The following is a 24,360-nucleotide window of genomic DNA, read 5'->3' on the forward strand; positions in this document are numbered from 1 at the left end:
ACACTGTATTTACCAGTCTACTAAAGGACAGGTCTACCGTTCTCGTGGATGGTATCAGGTCTTGTGAAGACACACCTCTAACAAAAACCTGTTTTAGCTGATAAAAAAAAAAAAAAAAAACTTTGCTTACTATCTTTATGATGCAATGTCTGAAACATTGGTATAGGCAGAGTATTGTGATTAGGCCACTGAATTCATTATAATGTTGTTCCTCCAGCCAAAATAATCACTAGTCAGTAAGCTGAGTCAGCAGTTCTTGGTTAACTCAACATGTCAGGTAGATTTAGAGCAGGTTGGCACATGCAGGAGGATATGCCTACCAAGAGCAAGGAACCACAAGACAAACAGAGAGACAGAAAGCTGCCTCACTTGACTGACAAGTTCCCTGACACCTTCAGCAGCATGTTCACAAAGCTCCAACCAAAGCTGCCTCTCTCTGTCAGTCGAAACTCCAAGTCCACCTATTGTGAGTGACTCATGTTGGCACTGCTCAGGTTAAGAATAAAGTGCACAGCACATGACAAACAACGTTTATGACCAACATGACAAATAACAATTCTTGTCTTGTTGGCCACCCAATGCAAATATTTGACAGGCCTACATTTGACTAATCTACAGAATTAAAAAAGAAAGAACTATAAATATTTAGGTTGTATAGCTGTAACCTGTGAACATTTGGTCTCTGACATAAAGTCTGATAATTTGGACCTAATGGATTATGCGGCAGTACCCTAATCAAAGGGATTCACCTGTTTAAACACATAAAATGGTTGAGATGAAAAGAATAAGGAAATATTGTCACACAAAAGTGGAAGGTCTTTTTCTCTTAGTAGTCACTGGAAACAACTATTTAACAAAATACAAGAAAAAAATAATCCCATCGATATTAAAACCAAGATATTTATTAAGGAAGAGAAAAGTGCTGGATTGTCCAAAACACAAATGAGGACTACAATGTTGATACTGTGATTATGTAATTAGACTATTATTACCATGATAGCACCAATCTAAAGTGTCCAGGGATTTAAACAGCATTTCATCTCATTGAGAAAAACAGCCTTCTTTTGTATGGACGCTGGATCAGGTTCTGCAGTCTGAATACCTCCTTGCCCTTCCAAGGCCTCACCTTTTCCTCGAGTCTGGACAAGCTCTGGACTGTAAATACGAAGATGCTGACTGGAGCCTTGGCACCGGCCTTACAACAGAAAAATCAGGCTCAACCAGACTCCATGGCAGCGACAATTTCTAGGGTAAAAGAACACTCCAGCTCAACAATATTGTTATTCTCGGGGGAAATTGATACATCACTTGAATGTCTGACTACACAATCGAGGCCCGTAACAGAGTACCCTTCTTAAAGCAAGACACAGGGACCTTTGATGGAGACAGTTATATAAAGGGTTGGGACAGCTTACTCTCCAGTGGGCTGATAAATGTACAGTAAAAGTGCCAGTGAACAAAAGAGAAAACTATAATGGCCTGTCCTTAAGTCTTATTGAGTGAATATCTGGGGTTGAAATTATTTAATGAAGTCGGTTCCTTTTTTGCTAAGTGATTTCATGCCATAACGTCATCTCCACCACATAGCAATCAGAGAACTGAAAAAAAATAAAACAACTCCAATATATCTATCCAACACATTTTAAACAGAACAAAGATGAATGAAGAACATGACCAGATAAATGAACAAAAGCTATGATAGTGAACAAAAGTTGTAAAATAATACATTTATATTCTATTTATGGGGTCGTGTACATGGCAGTCCCATAAACTAAACTAGTGAATAATCTGAGGAATGTTTCATTATGAGATGTTTAGGAATAATATGAGGAATGTGAGTCTCATTATGAGATGTTTAGGAATCATTGTGCTGAACGATTTGCCAATTCAAGATAAAGTAAATGTCCAAGGGGCAATAATTAAAAATCAGAACCTGAGGCGTCTGACACATGCATATGCAGGGGTGGATAGAGACTGAATACCTTAAAACATATGGCAAGCACAAGCAAAGTCTATTGAAGACAGAATTAAAACAGACAACCACAACCATATTGCATGGGGCCGCCATGAAACGTCTCAGGTTATAATATATTTTATTATGTTGTAGCTTCCCCAGACTTTGGGCAAGAATTCAAATTAAATTCAAATCAGACAATACTTTGCCACAGTTGTTTTCAAACACATTTTGTGAGGACGTGGTGCACTTTGTGTACAGTTTTTCATATCAGCTGCATGAATCATGTGGAACAGATGACAACGAAGCCCACATGACAGTAACCTAGGTGACGTAGGTGAGGGATTGGCCAGAAAAAACCTTCTGCAACACACCTGTTTTGGTTTGGGGAAGGTGTGAAAAGTTATCTGCGCATGTCAATCTTGACATTTGAATAACTATACAAGAGTTTGTGTTTAGCAGAAGAGCAGTTCACCCAGAACCTTCTTCATGGTCACAGGTCCATAAAGAGGCAGCGGGTAAATCTGCAGAACTAGTTTTGATATTGATCTAGACGTTATTTACACAGCAATGGAGATGGAGATCAGAGTGACACAGAAACAAAACACCCACTGCATTAATGAAAATGTTGCTGATATGGATGTTATGCACTATCACATGCAAATAGCATCTTTTGGACAGCTTACAAGGTTAGAAATCACTCTTGAAAAAACACCATCTTCTGGAATGACACTGGTCGGTGTTTGAGTTTCACAATTTCCTGTGGCATCAACATTTCAGTCATTCATGTTGATATGATTAATTCTGAGCTTAAGGGCTCGTAATTACTTTAGCTCAGCTCACTCATATAGTTCTGAATGTACAAGACAGATTTTGCCTTGAAGCAAGGGGAAGACAACAAAGTGCCTGAATTAGGAGACAAGATTATGCCTGCCATGGCAAGTTTATAAGCATCTGACAGGATCTGGATGTGTTACCTCCACTGAAGACAGGACTGAGTAGGTAGGCTAGCTGTCGGCTGAAATTAAGTCAATAAAGGAAGAGGAAACGTAATTACAGCTTTCTGTCACACATTCAGAATCACCACAAAAATAAGTTCAGTTAAACCAAAGGATGTAATTCTCCAATAGAATTCCAGCCTTAGACACTACCTAATCATGTAACTTAATATCGGCCTCATCACCACTTTATGAACCGTTCTCTCACTCCGTCTAACTCAGACTTGGTTTTGAGGTGTTAGTTGTAGTAAAAAAATATTGTCTTCCAGTAAAACTCGGCAAGCAATGTAAACATTACTGTAACATGCAGGAAATAAAATTCAAAAAGTTTAATGTTTTTCACTGTTTTTCGATGTATTTCACTGAGGTCTTATAAGCTCTTGATTTGGTGACAAGGAAAGGAAAGAACCATTCTTTATCTAAGTCTATAACTCAAACTTTATTGGTTTTGTTGCATCAGTTGTAATATGATGTCTTCCAGGAAAACTCAGGGAGCAATGCAAATATTACTGTAACATGCTGTTTAATGTTTAATATTTAAGGTTTTAAGCTTTCAAATGTTGCTGCTAAAAGGCAACTTTTGATATTAAGTGAGAAACATTAACCACAAACAATACCCACTAATGTAATAAACCACCAACGCAATATAAATCATTAACCACAAACACTTGACTGACAAAAAGGTGACGTTGGTGAAAGGGTATAACCCACACTGCTGTTTGATATTTAAACATAAAGCAGTGATTCTAAGTTTATATCAAAACAAAACTCATAATAACTTCTGAAACCACCCAGAAACACCACTACTGAGGAAGTGTGGGCAAGTTATGACAGATTTGCGAGGAAAGAGAGAGAGGAAAAAAGGTCCCATTTCATTTGGAATACAATAGTGAACCATGTGAGCAGGTTGTTCTTTGTTGATAATGGTCTGAGAATTTTCTGAATGCATTGCAGCCTATCTAATCTCTAGGCGTCTACAAAGACGCGGGCGTCACGTTCATTAACACCTATTTCTATATTGTTCTTTTTCATTCTGCTTCATCAGAATGGCATAACCATCTATTCGTTTCATCTTCCCATAATATACCATGCTGTCAATGGGGGTTCTGGAGGTGTGAACCCAAAGAGGGGGGAGTCACAAGCTTGCATGTAATTGGTAGCATATTGTATGTGAAACACAACCAGCTCTCCTTCTCCCACTATGAGATATCATTAAAATGGCTTTTTGCATTTAAAAATCATATGAAAGGCCCGTCAACTATGTACCATTGACTTATTCAAGGAGACCGAGGCATTGCAATTAAAGGACAACTCCAGTGTACAAAAAAATGGATGATAATGAGTGTAAACTTTTGTTGGGGACCAAAACAACGTTAATTGGTGCAGTTTTGAGTGACACATTGCATATATGAATATTCCTTAAGTATAATATAGCATAGCCTTTGGGGGGAGCTCTCAAGGCAAATTGAGAGGAAACAACACATCTATGCTACTATGGAGAGAGTATATTTTATCTTTTGTAAAGAATAGTAGAAAAAAGGACTGTCTGGCATTAATCAGTGCAGTCAGTGCAGTGCATTAACTTACTTCTATTCCTGTCGCCGCCATCCCGTGAACGTCGATTACCAAACTCTCCTCCTTTTGTGTCTATTGGCAGCTTGTGTTGCATTTGGTATTGGCTTCTACTAGCAAGATGGTGAAGACCAGAATAATAGCACTGGCTGCACCAAACAGTCGTTTTAATAGCCTTTCATTACAGTTACAAAGGCAAGAATACTTCAGTTTGTCTGCAGAGACCCTCTCCATAGCATATCATAGATTATTTTTTGAGCCTTAATGGCTTAAGAGAGAGATTTACTTTGGCATATCAAATCTGCCCCCAAAGTTTATGCTATATGCTATTTAGTTGTAAATGCATTTTCCAGTCTTACTAAAAACTATTCCGAATAATGTCGTATTGGTCCCTAACAAAGGTTTACACTTATCATCCAAAAATAGACCCTTTGTTAATCTTAGTCCAGAGTTGCCCTTTAAAATGAACATTTCATTATCATTTGAAAAATTGCCACATCTATTAATGCCCAAAATCAGGCCATATCAGAGCCTATAGGCATTATAATGTAGATATTTCGACATGACTTTTAAAGCATATTGTTGAATCATTTCTGTAACCTGTTATTGTGGAACCCTGAATACTTTTGACGTTGTCCTACATGCGTTATCGCAATGTAAATTGGATGGATGGCAAATTATATTGATGATTGCAGGTGTGGTTAACAACCACCGATTGTCAGACTTAAGAGGCCTCTTTACAGATAATGCTCAGGAGAGATCTGAAGCCGAAAGTAAGGTGGGGGGGGGGGTGTCAAGAGTCCAAGTTGTCTGGGAGACATGAAGTTGCTATCTGCTTGGTAACAACACTTTGTACTCTCTTTATAAGGGAGATGCCAATCAGGCCTGTTCTGTGTCAGCCTTATCATCTACCTCCGGCATGTATGTGATTTTCCATAGGTTATTTATGTTATGAATGCGTTCATATTTTTTCGTGCGGTAAATTTCATTATTGGAGTCCAGGGGGAGAAGTTCAATTTACAACATATTAACATGTTCCTGTTATCTTTACAAAACACATTTACAATCCAACAGACACGATCCTACTTCCTTGTATTACAAAATGTATCATGAGGGCTCGTACACGACACCACAAAGAAAGCAGGTGCCCTAGTTCTGTGTCAGACGTTGGCAAATATTTGTGGAAATAATCTAAATAAAAAAAGGCTTAACACAATGTCTCACATGACTTATTATCCTACCATGGCTATGGGGTTTAACCCTTAAAGGTGTGGGTTTTTGATCATTCTAACATAAGATTCCATTTCGCAACAATTGAAGGTTCTAAAAATCTATGTTGTTCTAAGGTCCCAGATAGCCTACTCTTTAGATTTAGAAGGTTCTAAAAATCAATGTAATTCAATGGACCCAGATATTCTTTAGACCGTTCATTTTTCAAAGATTCCTGTCGTACACATTTAAGGGTTAAAGTTCAAATGTATAGTGTTTAAGTAAGTGCCTTGGGACAAACAACAACTGACAAGCCTGTATCGTCCCTGTGAGTTCACAGGGCTCATGGTGTACCTTGTGATGGCCAGAGGCTGGTGACCTCCGCAGCTGAACTTTTCACTTGCACAGTTTAGTGATAACACTACAGTATCACAAAGACAAACCCAAACACCAACGGACTGTTTGCTCTTGGAAAAAGCTATCAGTTGCTATTGCCAATGGGCTGAATGACTGCCAATGTTTTAATAGAAGTAGCCTGAAGCTGGCTTATGAGGATAAACACCTGGGGGGTATTCCATCAACCTCGCTAAAGGCCAAACGTGGTGTAACGTGCAGCGAGACGGGATAGGATTTAGCCTACATTCTTGCGTGTTCGCAGGTTCGCTTCCCATACGAAGTATTAAATATTAGGCATACATTGAATTGAAAGCCATTGCATTTCAGATAATTTTATTTCAAAACACTTTGGGACTTATGGGAGACAATAGCCTATTATGTTGATAGGCCTACTAATTTATTTTATGACCACCTACACCTAGACAATAATTTGGAGTGAATGAACTCTTATAATCTAAGAACGTAAACTAGGCTATAGATAGTTTTGAATATCTATATGCATATCCATAAGTTGTTTTTGAGTTTATACTATTTATTCATGCACTCGTTTTGTTCAAGCATAGACTGTAGACCTATGTGTTCAAGAGTGAAGCCAATCAAACTTGCAATTGATTTCAAAACCATTAGCATTGTTGTTTTAAATGTATGCTTTCATTATTCTCCCATTTCTGTAGGCAATCTATTTTTTTCTCTCGATGTTAAATTTGATGACTTTCGATGAAAATCCTGTAGATGGCGCTTGCCAAATCGAACAGAAATCGTCTAGTATTGTCTTAATTTTACGACATATATCCTTTTTTTTGTCAATCTACTGTTTTGGTCTACTGTTCTACCTCGTGCACGAGCAGAGATGAAGCTGACTTTAACCTCGCTTGAATAAACGAGACCAAGATGCCGCTAACTTGAGTTAATGGAACGGCTTCAGCCCCAAGTGGAAGTGTAGTTCAAGCAGAGCCCGTCTTATTAGACATTCGCTGGTTCAAGCCAGGCTATTTCTGTTAAGCGCCGCCTTCATTAGCGAGGTTGATGGAATATCCCCCTGAGCATGTGACTGTGATGATAAAGTTGTGTGTTTATATTTGAACTCTACGGCCAAACAAGACTACTCCTTTCAGTGCTCCATAGGTTTGTGGGTGCTAAACAGTGGCACCTGTTTCTGATTGGCTGCAGTAGTGTTATGAGTGGGAACCATAGGGAACACAACACTAGCCACGTTTACAGGGATGTTTTGGTTTTCAATCAGATTTGAATGAATCTGATTAAAGATTTCAACCAAATTGTTTACCTGAGTGCAAAATCAACTGATTGGCGGTTAATCTGCATTTAGAAGCTCCAAGTTGTGTACACTATTTCTCTCAGTCCGATTGGAAATGTAGTCGGATCGGGCTGAATCCAATCGGTTCAGGTGTTTACATGAGGCATTTTGTATACAATTGGGCCATTACTCCATTAGTAATCAGATTAAACGTGTCCATGTAAACAAGGCTACTGATTGTTTTGTGTACCAGTGCATTGCATGGAGAATTGTTGCTGAATGTGACAAAGTGTGTAGGCTATTGGGTTAGAATGACGTACTATTCCTTTAAGTCTCAAAACAAGGCTCTGCACAAATTTCACTGAAGCATCTGTAAGCCAATCTTCATTAGAGGTCATTAGAAACAGAGAGTTAAACTGAACTTAATTCTCTAAGTGACTCCTCACCAACTTGGATCAAAGAACTGTACGGCTACAAGGCCAGGCCAGGGGTGCTCATCCAGAGAGAACACAAGAGCCTCTGGCTCCCCCTGCGGGTCTCTTCACAAACAGCTCAAAATAAACCCTTCCATCACCTCCCCTTTCACCCTTTCTTTCAAACCCTGGCCCCTCTCCCTTTCTCCTCCTGCTCCCTCAGGGCTAGCTATCCGTCCATCAGCCCAACGCCATGAAAGGAGACACCCCTGTTACCGTGGAAACCTTCCTCACAAATAGCCGGTGTCATCAGACCAGAGGGTGACCTGCATGTATCAGCTAGCAGCCTACTGTTACCCGACACAGAGAAAGACAACTGTAACTGATTGTGCTGACTTGTTATCTATAGATGATATCGGGGAATAGAAAAGTACATTACCTTTGTAAATAATATAACATACGATCAAGCATATTCAAAACACTTAATGTGATGTAACCCTAACATGTCCATTAATGTTACTTCCTAGCCTGGATGAACCCAGACAAACACCAAATTTGAATTTGCTCTGCAGGTACGTCTGGAAAGAAGCCCACTGCTGTTTTATTGCTTCCACAAGCGTAACCAGAAGTGAAATTAAACTTAAATATGTGCATTTAAATCTTTACCATATTGTTTCTGAAGTGCAGCAAACACATTTTAATTTTCTTTGTAAAATTAAGGTTTTAAATACAGTTGTTTACTCAACTCCGAAGAAAATACACATCCCTAGGAGTCAGAAACGGTCGTCAATGGGCTCCTTTCCAGTCCCAACCTGCAGAACAAATTCTAATTTGCTAACAGGTTTGTCTGGGTTTACCCAGGCTAGTTACTTAAGTATAAGTATATATACTCTTTTGATCCTGTGAGGGAAATTTAGTCTCTGCATTTATCCCAATCCGTGAATAAGTGAAACACACTCAGCACACAGTGAGGTGAAGCACACACTAATCCCGGCGCAGTGAGCTGCCTGCATCTACATCGGCGCTGGGGGAGCAGTGAGGGGTTAGGTGCCTTGCTCAAGGGCACTTCAGCCGTTTCTACTGGTCGGGGTTCAAACCGGCAACCCTCCGGTTACAAGTCCAAAGCGCAAAACCAGTAGGCCACAACTGCCCTAAATCTTCCCTCAATCTAAGCAACACACCAATTATATCTGACCTTGATCATTCTAACTTGAATAGCTTGTGTTTGTTATAGGCTGCCAGTTTTGAGAGTAAGTAGGATGTTTGTGGAACGCTGCCGAGGCTGAAGAGAGGTTCACTGAGCCAAAACAGAAGTACACAACCAGAGAACATTTTTATTCGAGTTAAAACCGAAAAAAACCCAATGTTGAACAGCATCTGTGACAGCAAGGACATTTCCCATAATGCAGTGAGAGGGAGAGGAAGACGGAATCGATGCATCCAAACAAAACAGGACATGTGAGAGATTCTTTAAGGACTAAACAGAACTCTTATAAATATGGCATCAGTAAAAGAAGAGAGACATATAAATACAGAACATCCTTCTCTAATCTAGAAAAGGACAGTGCAAAACATACATACACAGTTCCGGTAAGAGATCCTCCACACTCTCAACGCTTATGGGAGTCCTGTGTTTACACACGTTCTCTGACAGATTGCTTCATGGGGCTATACATTGAGTTGTCAAGAGTAGAGAGACAGACAGACGGAGAGAGAGAAAGAGAGAGAGACAGAGACCGAGAGAGAATGAGGTATGAGGAGAGAGAGAGAATGAAATGAAAGATGGTGTGTGTGTGTTTATGTGTGTGTGTACAGTATGTATGTTTCTTGATGCCTGATGGCCATCTTGTCTATAGTCTCCAGAGAGAAAAAGAGGGGGGGGGGGGCTTCAGGGGACTGAGTGGAGAGAGAGAGAGAGAGAGAGAGAGAGAGAGAGAGGGAGGGAGACGGCAGGGCTTCAGAGGCCGGTGTCATTGTACGTGGGCGTGGTGACCTTCAGGATGCTCTGAGCGTTCTCCTCCGCCAGAGGGCGCCACTTGACCTCTCCCGTCAGCAGCAGGTCCTCACCATCCAGCGCATCAATGAACTGCATCTGTGGGGATACAGAGGTGTAGTGTCACAGAAACAGCGCACACACACACACACGCACACACGCACGCACGCACGCACGCACGCACACACACACACAGACACACACTTCAATGCAAAATGTATCTATGCCAGTTCTCCTTTTGGTCAGTGTAAGATTGTAAATGGGTCACTGAACGTTTTTATAAACACACACTTTCCGACACTTTTAAAAGGCTTGTTGAACTAGTGAAGCACTCTGCTTGTTCCAACACCCATTCAGAGACTTTCACTATGACCCTACAAAGAGCTAGAGCTTCCTCATGAAGAGTCTGGGACTACAAAATAACCTCATTTACGCATGCCATGGCAGCAGGAAGACGAAAAACAGGTGTACAGAAGAAATAAAATAAATATGTTTATCTGGCTACATATTGCTCATTTAAACACATGACCTCTAATGTTGATGTATAAATATACATTTCTATTTAAGATTTGAATGAATGTTTAAAAGGCGGGGGGGTGGGGTGGGTGGAGTATAATAGGGTACTAATGTCAGAAAGCAGTGGGGGACCTGCAGCTGGCCTCTCTGTTTTACGTGCTGCACCTGTGATAAGAGCAGAGCACGGCCTTAAAAACGAGAAGAAAAACAGTCTACCTTCGCCCTTCCCTTTACTTCACATAGAAACCACTCCTCTCTCTGCTTCTCCACTCCCGCTCTACACCATCACCGCTTGTCTCACGCACACAGCGTCTTCTTAAACGCCGGTGATGTTTGTTTACTTGTTTGTGGGTTTGTTTGTGTTTGTTTGACAGTAACATTGGGTAACTGGCCGCCTTCTGTGTTTCATAAAGTCTCGTCACTGTTTGTAATGGATGGTGTAATGGCTGGATGGTGGCGGTTGGTGAGTGTGTGTGTGTGTGTGGGGGGGTTGCTCATACACAGCTGGTTGGAGCCTGTGATCCCACCTCATTTCCCTTAGCCCCTATTTACACACACACACACACACACACACACACACACACACACACACACACACCCTACTACTACTACTATTACTGCAACACACACACAATCACGCCAGCACGCACAAACTACTACATGTGCGCACACACACCACACACACACATATACTACTACCATAACTACAACACACACACTCATGAAAAGCACCGCAAACTACTACATGTGTGCGCGCACAAACACCACACACACGCACACACAGCCTGACCTCACCTCCTGAAGCCTGGGCAGTCGTGGCAGGCAGTGATGGAGGACGGCCCTAATGAGAGAGGGCAGTGCAGCTGTCCCATGACGCACAGGGGCAGCCTCTCACAGGACCTGGCTCTCTCTGACGGCACACAATGGTGCCAGCGAGAGGGTGTGTGTGTGTGTGTGTGTGTGTGTCTATGTGTGTGTCACTGTGTGAGTTTCGACTGCCATGACTGCTTATGCTGTGTCACCATCGCCACCACCATGCCAGTGTGCACTTGTCTTGTACCAGGAGGACACCATCCATCAAAAAGGCCAGTGGATGGACTGACTGTGATCACCTGAGCGTTGGGCAGATCTGGTTTGAGGGGGCCAGTGGATGGAGCGCTGTTTGGCTGCCAGCACAAGGTGGTGTGCGTGCTGGAGTGGCACATGTGTTGCCTTGGACCGGGAGTGAGTGTGAGCACGCGCACACGTGTGTGTGTGTGTGTGTGTGTGTGTGTGTGTGTGTGTGTGTGTGTGTATATGTGTATGAATGAGTTATTGTGTTTGTGTGTGTGAGTGTGTGTGAGAGAGAAAGTACACACCTCTATGTATGCAAGCGTGAGTGTGTATGTGTGTGTGTGGTGTGTGTGTGTGTATGTGTATGTGTAAGTGTGTGTGTGTGTATGTTTGTATGTATGTAAGTAAGTGTGTGTGTGTGTGTGTGTGTGTGTAAAGGGGGGTATGTAAGTGTGTGTGTGTTTTAAGGGGGGTATGTAAGTGTGTGTGTGTGTGTAAAGGGGGGGTATGTAAGTGTGTGTGTGTGTGTAAAGGGGGGTATGTAAGTGTGTGTGTGTGTGTAAAGGGGAGAGGGGGTATGTAAGTGTGTGTGTGTGTGTGTATGTTTGTATGTATGTAAGTAAGTGCGTTTGTGTGTTTGTGTGTGTGTGTAAAGGGGGGTATGTAAGTGTGTGTGTGTGTGTGTGTGTGTGTGTGTTTGTGTGTGTGTGTGTGTGTGTGTTTAAAGGGGGGTATGTAAGTGTGTGTGTGTGTGTGTAAAGGGGGGTATGTAATTGTGCATGTGTGTGTGTGTGTTTTAAGGGGGGATGTAAGTGTGTGTGTGTGTGTAAAGGGGGGTATGTAAGTGTGTGTGTGTGTGTGTGTGTGTGTGTGTGTGTGTAAAGGGGGGTATGTAAGTGTGTGTGTGTGTGTGTGTAAAGGGGGGTATGGGTGCGAGCCAGTCTGTGGGAACATGTGGTGCGGAGGGCTGACAGGGCTGACGCAGTCCCGCAGGTGTGCTCGCAGGCACTCGTGTTTTCAATCACACAAAGCAGGAAAATATACAAACACACGGCCAGGGAGAGTGGGAGAGAGAGGGAAAGAGAGGGAGTAAGGGGCAGAGAGAGAAAGAGAGAGGGAGAGAGGGAAAGACGGAGGGAGGAGTGGAGGAGTAGAAAGCTGGAAACGAGCCTGGAGTGGAGAGGGGGTGGTGTGGGGGATAGCTAAGGGGGCAGCAACGACCGTTCTCCTGTTACTCCCCTGAGTCCCTCGGGGACAAGGGGACACTGGCAAATACCCAGAATGCCCCCTGACTAACCCCCTCTATCTGGCCTTTATCATGTGGCACTACTGACAGTCACACAGGCGGAATAACAACAACACATGACATGACAGAGAGACATGCCAATAAAGCAGTCAACACATCACGGCACACAGGCCAGTTTAGACACACACACATACACACACACACACACACACACACACACCTATCTGTGGACTGGTACTGTGCTCTGTGTCTGCATAGGTTTCCTTGTGTGGACATGCCAGGTACTGCACTCTGCATAGCTGCTTGCAGTGGTTTTGTGGGCCTGTGCGCATCTTAATGAGTTCATCCAATGGAAGTAGAGAGTAGACCACACACAGGCCCCCACCTGTGGCCAATGTTTCTGCAGGCAGCGTTTCCAAATACTGCATGTGCAGATGTCCGAAACACATGCACCGAGACACATGCATGCACTCACTCACTCTCTCTCACACACACACACACACACACACACTCAAACACAAACACACACGTATGAACACACATACACACAAACACTAACTGGTAATTTCCTCCTATAGTAGAACCTTATTAAAAAGTCACATCTCCTTGACCCTCTCACTCATACACACATGGAGACACACAGACACTCCGACACACACACACACTCACCTGTTTGCGGACGTATTCTACCATGAGCTCGAGCTGCAGCGGGTCCTCACACTGTCGGTTGAACAAGTTTCTCCAGAGGGCAGCGGCTAACACAGCATCGTCCGACAGGATTCCCTGCAAAGACACACACAGCAGCTCAGCTCATAGGGATCTCACACACTTTCACCGACAACGCTTCAAAACTTTTCCACAACCTTTCAAGGACCCCTTTAATGACATTTCCACGGCCTTTCGCAACCCACAGGTACACAAAATTGAGCATTTCATTCCACAGGTTGGGGCTAATTATTGAATGAAAATTAAAACTTTCCATTTTCCGTTTTTATGGGCTTGTCAATTGAAACCTGCAGAAACACACCGCAGATATTCTCACAATGTCTCAGTGGAAGAATACAAGAGCGTTTCTTCACACAGACAGACTTTCAGACAGACTTTTCCACAACTTTCAATTAACTTAATGAATTCCATGTTATTTCCAGGCCTGGAAATTGGTGATGTAAAAATCCCATGACCGTGAGAACCCTATGCATGACCTCCAACACCAGCTCTTCGCTCCTCAACACCAAACTGAAACGTAGGAGTATAAGCACTGTCTGGCTTTATCGAGTCTAGAGAGTGCGACAGTGAGTGTGAGAGTGTGTGTGTGCGCGCGCACGCGCGTGTGTGTGTGTGTGTGTGTGTGTGTGTGTGTGTGTGTGTGTGTGTGTGTGTGTGTGTGTGTGTGTGTGTGTGTGTGTGTGTGTGTGGGGTGACGTTCAGAGACTGGTGGCAGGGGTTCGTTATGAGTTTCTGAGTGAAGTGTGTTAACATCATTCTGTTTTCCCCTGCGGAATGGCAGTGCCATGCAGGAGGAGCAGGAGTGTCTTTTAGCGGTCCAGACGACACGGCCTGAGCAGACCGACAGATGGAGCACATCAGCGTTTGCATTCAGACATCGGAGACACTATGAAAGCCCATTTGGTTTTACAATACATCAACAAGGATGCAACAGCTCTCCTGACACCCAGCTGATGCAACTCTACGGAGGCGCCACGGCAACGCGTAAACACCACAGCAGCTACGGCCTCTCAGACTGACCGACGCTGGGGCGTGCACTCCAAACACAAGGATTAAGCCTAATACTAGACCAAAGCAAAGCCTCCGTGGAAATCTCTCAAGACTAGGCTTATAGAATATTCTGTAAACTCTTTAATACCACAGGCTTTGGAGGGGCTTTAATTTGCAATATTATTTGAATTTATTATTTTGTTTGTTTATTTACTTCATCCAATGTCAAGGATACAAGGACACCAAAGACACATTAACCCCAATTTCAATTTTCAATTATATATCACTTATAGAGCGCCAAAACATTGCACATGTCTCATGGCGCTTTACAGAGTGTTAAACAATCAGAAGAAGGCCCATGAGTAACAGGGGCGAGGAAAAACTCCCTAGAATTGGAGATACATGTAGGAAGAAACCTCGCGCAGATCCACGACTCAAGGGCCTGACCCATTTGCCTAGGGTTAGTACAGAATGGTAAGGTCTGTTTATATGATAAATGAATTAGGTGTAGAGAAAAGAACATGGTGTTTAAAGCCACCTGAGGTGTATGTTACAAAGAGGTGGGATGGTTACATAAGTATAAGTATATATACTCTTTTGATCCCGTGAGGGAAATTTGGTCTCTGCATTTATCCCAATCCGTGAAATAGTGAAACACACTCAGCACACAGTGAACACACAGTGAGGTGAAGCACAAACTAATCCCGGCGCAGTGAGCTGCCTGCAACAACAGCGGCTCTAGGAGAGAGAGAGAACCTGCAAAGTGGCTTTGTGTGTGTCCCTGCATGAGGTTACGTTCGAGTCAAGTCAGAAGTTGGTCCGTCCGGTCTGCATTTACATCGCTCCATTATTAGATTAATAAACGTTATCAGACAGCACTGTAAAATGTATGCGAGAATTGCTTGCATTATGATGGCTAGAGTTGCGGGACTTGAATAAATTATGCGCTATACCTGCAATCCCGTGCTAAAATTTAAGCCCTGAAGGTAAACCCTGAGTAAATAAAAGTAGTCTAAAATAAATAATTATATAATTAAATATTGCGATACTTTGCGCTACTGTATCGATATAATACTGAACAGAATCGATTTTCCCCCCCACCACTACCGGTTACAAGTCCGAAGCGCTAACCAGTAGGCCACGGCTGCCCCCATATATCCATATCCAGTATGATAAAGCATGAATCTTATTTAGTGTCAAGCCCAAGACCATCTCTACTCTGTGGCCCCCTGGGAGATGTACATGGTCACAAAATGCTCAGTAATATACATACACAATGGTAAGGCCACCCATTATACATTGGCCATACTATTACACACCCTTAAGCTGATGATGACACAAAAGGCAACTTTTTGAGCAGTGTTGCTGGGCAATGTTTAGTGAGTATTGTGGTCGGGTACATTCCCACTGGTATTGCACATCAATTTTTAAATCCTATTTTAAATCATCAAAAATTATCATGGTCATCCAATCAGAACACATGGAACTGGTTATGTAGCTACCAAAGATTCTAATGCGGAGCGTAGCATAGTGCTCTAGAATCTTTGGTAGCTACCCAGCAACACTGCTTTAAAAGCTGCCCCATGTATCATCACTTTAACACACTGGCCCCACTTCTATACACTGTGGACACCATGGTCAACTATATGAGTGTGTAGCAATTAGCCTAGCATCCAGGCTTGTGTTTATGGCATGTGTATGTGCCTGGTCTGCCCCCCCCCCCGCTCCTACCTCATCATATCCGAAAATAGCAGCGTAGAAATTCTCCGTCATGGCTCTCATGGCCTCTTTCCTCTGTACGGCATCAATCTGCAGGATGAAGCAAACACAAAGAGCATGTTAGCAGGCAGGCGAGCGAGGGAGCTCCAGGGGTAGGGGAGGAGGTGGGGTGGGGGGATTGGAGGGGGGGGGTGTTGACCGAAGAGAAGAGAACCAGTTACTCTGCATAGGGAAGGCCAGTGGGAACAACTTTGGAGGAAGAAATACAGTGTTTGCTTGGCCAACAAGCTGAGTTAAAAAATAAAAAAATAAAATCTCGACATTAGCCTGATGGAAGCCTGCATACAAGTCTAAGAAGATTAGGAAAAGGGAAAAGACTTTTCCCTTGCTGTTGTGACAGCTAGGCCGTGTCAGATCTGCTTGGTGGCTCCGCAGACAAAACACATTTTAAATCGACTCTCTCTCTAATTAGAGGATTAGCCTGGTTATTCGGGTCCATTATTTCAGCACCATCTTTGAATGCGTGGCAGTGGAAAAATACAGTGTAACGCCATGTCCAACCAAAGAATTTGAACAAGTCTCAACTTTGTAGTCAGCGTTCTTCAAGAGACAAGGAAGTGTGAGGTGCACAGAGAGCCAGGCTTAACTGCACCCTGTAAATGACACTACACACAAGCAGCTTACTGTGGGGATTTCAGCCATAAGAGGATGGGAGGACTCTCTCTCTGACACACACACACACACACACACACACACACACACACACACCTCTACTTGGATATCAATTCAAAAGCACAAACGTAAAAGTTATTACCCTTCACGTCGCGACAAATCCCCCTCTAAGGTGGGACCAGACCAGGATGGAAAGAGGTGGGGGAGAGGGAGGGGGGAAAAATGACCCAAAACCAGAAGGCCAATAAGCCCTCTCTTATTCAGGTGCTGTGGACTGACCGACCGACACATAACGCAGTGCCACAGCGCGCTCAGGAGTGCAAACCCTCAGGACATTCTCTGATTAATTTGAGGAAAATTAGCTTGTTTATTCAGAATCAAGTTTTAAGGGCGCCGACACTCATGCACAGCATGCATACAAGCACGCTCACACACACACACACAGACAGACACACACACACACACGGATATTTGCACGCAGCGCAGGAGAGCACCTGTGCGTAATTAGGAACCTGTGGATAATTGTGTCCATGTGGCCCTGTGTATTTTTCCCCTTGAGCGCGTTACGGCTGACACAGCTCCTTCCACCAAAGGCAGATATTTAATACACCACACCAATCAACGGGAGGTGAAGGGGGGGGGGGGGGGGGGTGAGTCCTGGACTGGGCTGGGTCTGGTTCGGGCTGGGGCGGGGGGGGGTTTGAGGGGACAGAACACTGCCCTATGGCTTGAAATCAGTGTCATATCACCACTGGGGTGCATTCCAGTGGCTATTCTAGCCAGACACACCTCCCCTACACACACACCGCCACACATCCACTACCTGCGAAGGTCACTGTGTGTGCCTCGGCCTGCTCCGCATCAACGAAAACGCTAGCAGGTCCACTCCGCTCCGACAAACCCATGACAAGTGTTTTCCTTCTTCCTTCTTTAAGTTTGAGAGGCTGGATTTTTTTTTTTTGCACAATTAGTGTGAGTAACCCAAGCAGATCTGTGACTGACCACAGAGAGGCCATCTCGTTTCCCAGCGCTGTAATATCACGCCGCTGCTTTGCTGGGAAGCTCGAACATACCTGGCAGGAAGGGTGATTGCACAGAATTTGCCAAAGGGCCCCCGGCCATTTCTTATGTGGTTCAAAAACAACCTCTTCACGCTTGGACATGGACACAAATTCCTTTGGTGTGACTGAACTAAAAAAAAGAAAGTCTTTTAACATTAGATCAAGGTTAAGGTCAAGCGTACAACCAACAAAAGTATGTACCTCAATTTTAGACAGCAAGTGTACTGACCGATCCAGTAACTGACATATTCACTTAAGATAATGCTCAAGACAACCTAACCAATAATTACAAACCACTTACTCCAGACGAGCAATGCTTCCTAGAAAGATCTAGAAGTCTTAAGGAATATTGTTCCTTTTTTCATCAAGACGCTTGCTTAAATCTTGTGTCCTTTTGTGCGTCTTCTGTGTAGTCTGTTGACACGACAGTACAATAGTTCAGCTAACCACAAGCAACAGCCTCTAGACATGCACAGTGAGGTTTGAGTATTTAGAGGAGACAGTGGGCTGATGTTGTTGTAAACCTCCAGGTGAGCAGACTAATAAACTACTGAAGACATGCATTTCGAAGAGCCTTGACTTCAGACGGACACGTTCAGTGAGTCTCTAAGCTGGAGAGCAAGGAAAAACAAACACTCAAAAAATTCCTTTTATGCTTCAATCAAAAATTGCGCACCCACATCCTACGCGAGACACGCTGCCAGGGAATGCCTTGGGACACCGAAAGCCCCCGCAGTGTTTGTAGTTGAGTAGTGAACCATGGAGGATGTTTACACGTGACGCTGTGTCTTGGCACTTGGCTGTGAGGCTGCTGCATATACAGCGTGGATGGATCCAGGAGTCCGTGCCAGCCTTTCAAAATGGCCACCGTGACACCCATTGCCACAGCCACTCGTACGTCAGAGCTTTTCCATGCTTGCACGCGTGCAGTGGTTTTAAACCGAGGGTCACCATCGTCGAGGAGCTGGGGGGGGCGGTCACTGGAGAGATGAGGTCACCCTCACACTGTGGTGGTGTCACCAGGGCGACTGCTGGCGCTGAAACCACAGGGTTGTGTGTGTGTGTGTGTGTGTGTGTGTGTGTGTGTGTGTGTGTGTGTGTGTGTGTGTGTGTAAGCGTCCGGCCACTCCCTGCTCCCCGGGAAGCTGCCCACCAGCGTTCTGGATGAGCTCATTGCAACGGGAGCCCAGCTCGAGGATCCAGGCTGGCACCTCACTCTCTCAGCACAGGCTAAAAACCAACTCCCCTTACCCGCCAACCAACCAGCCAAAGTTCCCCACTACTGGGGGAGGATGTTCACTGAAGATCGGCCAGACCAAGCCCCAACAATGTGCTCCAATGGGAAGCCTAAGGCCACAGAGTACATGTGAGGCTCTTGCTCCCAGCATGTCTGCATTAAAACTACAAAATATTGACTTGGGCGAATAACGTCTCGCTTTGCGATGCACCATTGAAGTTCATAGTCCATGCCGACAGGTGGTCACAGGACAATTAAGTTGTTCATCTTGGAGTAATAAAATAAGCTGGAATATTTGGCAGACAGTGACTCCCGGCCATTTATTTTCTGAGTTGCACTGGTGGGCTGCCATAGCTTACTTCCTCTTCTGCTTTCCTTCCTTTGAGTATGACCGTGAATGACTGCCTCTATGGATCACAGCTGCACAGTGTTTAGTGCAGACTGCACGCTGAAATGCAATTGTGTGGCGTGACACTGACTCAAGAGATTGAGGTTAAGTCAGTTATCGTGCAAGTAGCCAACGTCTCTCTCAACAAGTCACTCACAAACTCCACTTGCAACAAGGTTAACCTCATTAGCAGTTTAGCTTAACTACTTCATGACAATATTTTAATTGTTTTGATTTTCATCCCATTCTATGGTAAACTATGTGCCGTGGTAGTGGCAGCGGTCCACACCTTAAACTGGACTTCACTCACAGTCACCGTGCAGATGACCTAATGATCTCTCACACCCTGGACAGCAGGGATGCAGGAGCCTGTCTGTGGTATTTAGTACTGGGGATAGAACTGCGGCCTTAAGACCAACGCCCACTGGTGGCGTCTGACGTGCGTCAATGACGGCAAAGTTTAGAACTCCATTACTGTTAACGGAGCAAAGCCCACTGGCGGAGTTTAGAAAATTGTTCTATCTCTTGAGCGTCAAATCCATAGGTGTAAATGTCGACACCAGTGGGCGTTGGCCTTTAGGAACTGGCAGCGTAGCGAAAGATTGAATGTGTAGATGGCTTAGATCATGTAACCATCTGGCATTATCAAAGCTGTGCATTATTCTCTCACTGTAGACTATCTACCATTGCAAACTGTAAACAAACTGTCTGTTGAAACCTATGGTGCCTATGGGCCACCCATTACTCCCAGCACCAATGGGCACACTCCATGATCTGCAGATTGGTAAGAAGGCAGCACAGACGAAAGAAGCAGAGCCCCAACAGGCATTAGAAAAGGTGTAATACTGGGAATGACCAGCAGGGCCTTAACATTCCCCCTCCCTTAAAGGGACACCAGGCAAGCCTGATGCTTTTTCTCTACGAAACTCCCCCTCGCTCGGTCTGAAGCTCTTTTCCTTTTCTTTGCATCTTCCGTCAAGGGTTTTCGCTGCTTCTTCGCCGGCTCTGCCATTATACACACGTTTGCAACAATCGCTAGCGTTTTGTTAGCCTGCCTCTGTGCTGTAAACTGATCCTGCTTTGGTCGGCGGGTACGATACACTGAACTTGCAAGCGGGATATTCTGCCTACAGGCAGTAGGGGCGGGCGAGAGTCTTCATTCGCCCTGTAATGAGTCATTTAACCATATACCGACTTAGGAAGATGAGTAATTAACACGAAAACGTTGCCTGGTGTCCCTTTAAAACAGAGACCCACCTTAATGGGACTCTGTAAAGTCGACCCAACTACGCTACATGGCACAACTGTCCCATGCCACCCAACATAGTTACTCTACATCACGTTTATGCACAATAGTTCTAAAATTCATTCCTTTATTTCAAAAACCATTAAAAACCATCTTTACAATAGGCCATTAATTTTATGACTGGCATAACAATATTCTAAAAGGCATAACAATTTACCATAACAATTGTAATTGGCATAATTCTGATTTAATCTTTTCACGGCCACAAACCCACTTTCACCACAATGTGCAGACCACCACCAAACAATCAATCCACAGGTCTTACAGACTGTTGCTAGATGTCCCATCACACCAACCACCACCAAATGAAATGTTAAAATCTCAATTTCCCCACCCCCCCAAACCTCTACTCCTGCTCCACCGGCAATCCAGGTACCTTGGAAAGCATATTTAAGGAACAGACAACAGGAGAAAAGGAACAAGAGGAACAGAGGACAGAGAGCACATCACTCAGTGATCCAGGAGCGAGACAATGCATCTGCAATAACATTGTCCACACCCCTGATGTGAAGAATTTCCAAGTGGTAGGGCTGTAAAAATAAAGCCCACCGCATAAGTCTCTGATTGGGATTGTGTAGTGTGTGCAGGTATGTAAGGGGGTTATGGTGGGAATAGATCACCAAGGGCTGTGTGCCTCCCCCCAAATAAACATCAAAATGCCCTAAAGCCCAAATGAGGGCTAAAGCCTCTTTATGGTAGAATAGTTTGTTTAACCTGAGATAATCTGTGCAGAAACGAAAGATTTTGTCTGGCTTCGCCACAAGCAAACAAGGTGACGCCCAGCTGGAGTGGGAGGGCTCAGCCAAGCCATTGTCTAACAGATAATGCACCTCAGCATCCAGTACTTTATGTTTCTCAGGCCCTACACGATAAAAACGCTGGCGAACCGGCCAAGCATCGCCAGCATCTATATCATGCTCAATGAGATCCGTACATGTGAGCGTGTCTGAAAATAGAACAGGGAAAGTCAAAATCAGAGCCTTGATCTCCTCAGCCTGTTCCAACGGAAGATGGCCTATTAAGGTATCCAAGTTAGCCAACATTGCAGAATTCTTAAGCCTGGGCTGCAACACAGAGTCATAAAGGCCAAATTCATCAACCTCTGCTGCCACCAAAGGTTGACTAGAGGGCCCAGTGTCAATAACAGCCACTGCAACAGATGACACCTCACCACCTCCTTGACCAGGACTAAGGTCTCGCGAATAGTAAGGCTTTAGCAAATTAATGTGGCACAATTGCTTAGATCGCTTTCTATCAGGGGTATCTAACAGATAGTCATAGTCAGACACCCGCCGAGCAACAGTGTAAGGGCTGGCAAATTTGGCACAAAACGGTAACCTAGGTACTGGCAACAAAGCCAGGACTTAATCACCAGGACTAAATGCACGTTCTACAGCACTGTGGTCAAACAGTCTCTTCATACCCTGTTGGGCCTTGGTAAGATTGTCACTGGCCATTTTCCAGGCCAGCGTCAACCTACGATGAAATCCACTGACGTAATCAATCACATTCACAGGGGCCTTAGCCTCCTCTAACTAGGGTTGGGCACCGAAACACGGTTCTAATATGGCACCGGTGCCGACGCAAACGGTAGTAACTGCATCGAATAACAACGTGGATTTCGGCCTCATTTCGGTGCTTGAATAGCGTTTTTTTTATTTCTTTTTTTTAAACGAGGCATCACTGCATGTCATGCGCCATCTCTAATGTCTTGCTCTGATAGCAACACATCCAGACACAGTTATCGATAGCTAACATAAACACTGGATGTATAAACCATAGGGGTACACCACATAGGCCAGTAGTGTTTGACAGCTTGCGTGAGCCCAAGTAGCTTTCTTTAAAGCGATATCGCGAGCTTCTGTCAAAATCTAGCAGTGAGCCTAACTACACACAAGCAAAAGGCTATGAAACATCAACAGTAGCCTATATGTTACACAATATCCTTGCTAATGCGCTAACTGGCATTTATTTGAAATGTTATCAGCAAAGTTGTAAGGTGAAAACTTTATTTCACGGTGTGTTCTAAACAACATAATGGCATAATATTAATCTTTCATGTGCATGAGGCCCATATATAGCATCACAATGAATTTGAAGATCATGTTAAAAGTTCGCTGGCAAAAACATAAATATGTAGGTTACATACCTGATGTCACTGAGCTGTCAAAGAGGCTACGAAACCATCTCCGTACGTTAACGCTAATTAAACTCGGACCACGGACCTGATGGCCAAAGACCAAGTTATTAGGGCTGAAACCTACGCTGTCTTGCACCACTTCAAGTGCTGCCAGGAGCAGCCATGGACTACCCTCTCTTCCCAATCCCTGTTCAAGTTGATACAGTAGGCACGCAGAAGGGACTTCAAAGTACTGTGGAAACGTTCCAAAGCCGATGGAATCGGACACAGGGGCGCAGGCTTAATTGACTGGTTTGTCTTTCCAGCCAGCTGACAAGTTTTTATAAACTGGGCAATGTCTTGCTTAATCCTCGGCCAAAAAAATGCTGCAACAGCCGCAAATGTGTCTTGCCAACACCAAAATGACCTGCCACATCACCATTACAAAATGGTTATGGCACCACAATTTGAATGACTGGATCCCCAACCTCGCCATTGAACTGAGACGATTTTCCCACCAACATGTTGTCAACTACAAAATATCCATTTGCTGCACTTCTCATATCATCTTCTGTCAAAGCAACAGCTAAAAGGCCTACCAAATCCTCATCTTCCTACTGTGCTGCCACAACCTTCTCACGGGAAAGAGTAGGTGGTAACAGAGGCAAATTTAAATCAGCACGGTCTTTCACAAACTGTAGTTACTGTTCCTCTCCTTGGGTACGACTCCTAGCACGAGTCACTGCACAGGAGGTGAACACCTCAGGAAAGTCAACAGAACATGAATCAGAATCAACAAGCAAAACAGAGGTTGTGTTTACTACAGGAGAGGGTGACATCTCAGGCCACACACGCCCACCTGCCAAGTTATTTCCTATAATCACATCTACGCCCTCAATAGGTAGAGACGGGCGTACAGCCAAGACAACTTCCCCGCTTACAAGCTCCGACTCCAAGACTAGACGATGGAGCGGAACAGAAATGGTATACATCCCGATGCCCCGGATAAGGACACATGTCCCCGTGTCGGATGCCTGTGAGAAAGGCAAAAGAGATCCCAAGACATATGAATACGCACTGGTACTTTCTGGTCGCTTCCAACTAATGAAACACTACTAGCTGTAATGAAGGGACTATAGCCATCACTAGCACACGCTTGGGGCTGTTCTAAAAGAAGATCCTCTCTGAGCAGATCAGTGCTCTCACTCACTGGACTCAAATAGGAAGCCTCCGCAGCCTTACAGTTCGATTGTACACACACTTGACTAACCGGAGGCATAATTCTGGCAGCACAACCGGCACTCTTGGGTTTAACTTTACCACGTCGCTTCTCCTTTAACTTGGGGCAGGAAAATTTCCAATGCCCAAACTCCCCACAGTAGTTACAGAGGTCCTGTGAAGCAATTTGTTTGTCACTAGAATAATGCTTCTGTGCATTAGTATCATGTTTAGTTGCAGTGGAATCATTTTTCACTGCACTAGACTCATGTGTGATCAAACAAAAGTGTAAAACGCAACGTCGGTGTGAGGAGCGACG

At 44.2% G+C, this 24,360-nt stretch overlaps 1 protein-coding gene across 1 annotated transcript in view; it reads right to left on the minus strand.

The window, feature by feature from the left end:
- Positions 1-9,111: 9,111 nt before the first annotated feature.
- uqcc1 (ubiquinol-cytochrome c reductase complex assembly factor 1) overlaps positions 9,112-24,360 on the minus strand; it is a 22,339-nt gene continuing 7,090 nt past the window's right edge. Inside the window, exons 7-9 of the mRNA XM_076268223.1 lie at positions 16,053-16,130; positions 13,275-13,388; positions 9,112-9,889 (exon numbers count right to left, since the gene is read on the minus strand). Of these exons, the coding sequence (XP_076124338.1) occupies positions 9,755-9,889; positions 13,275-13,388; positions 16,053-16,130 (327 nt within the window). The 3' untranslated portion in view covers positions 9,112-9,754. The remainder of the gene's footprint in view (positions 9,890-13,274; positions 13,389-16,052; positions 16,131-24,360) is intronic.

This window comes from Alosa pseudoharengus, unplaced genomic scaffold, assembly GCF_046254945.1.
Source record: "Alosa pseudoharengus isolate Yale_2024_CS ecotype anadromous, Long Island Sound unplaced genomic scaffold, YU_APseudo_1.1 YU_APseudo_1.1_scf_5, whole genome shotgun sequence".
NCBI lineage: Eukaryota > Metazoa > Chordata > Actinopteri > Clupeiformes > Clupeidae > Alosa > Alosa pseudoharengus.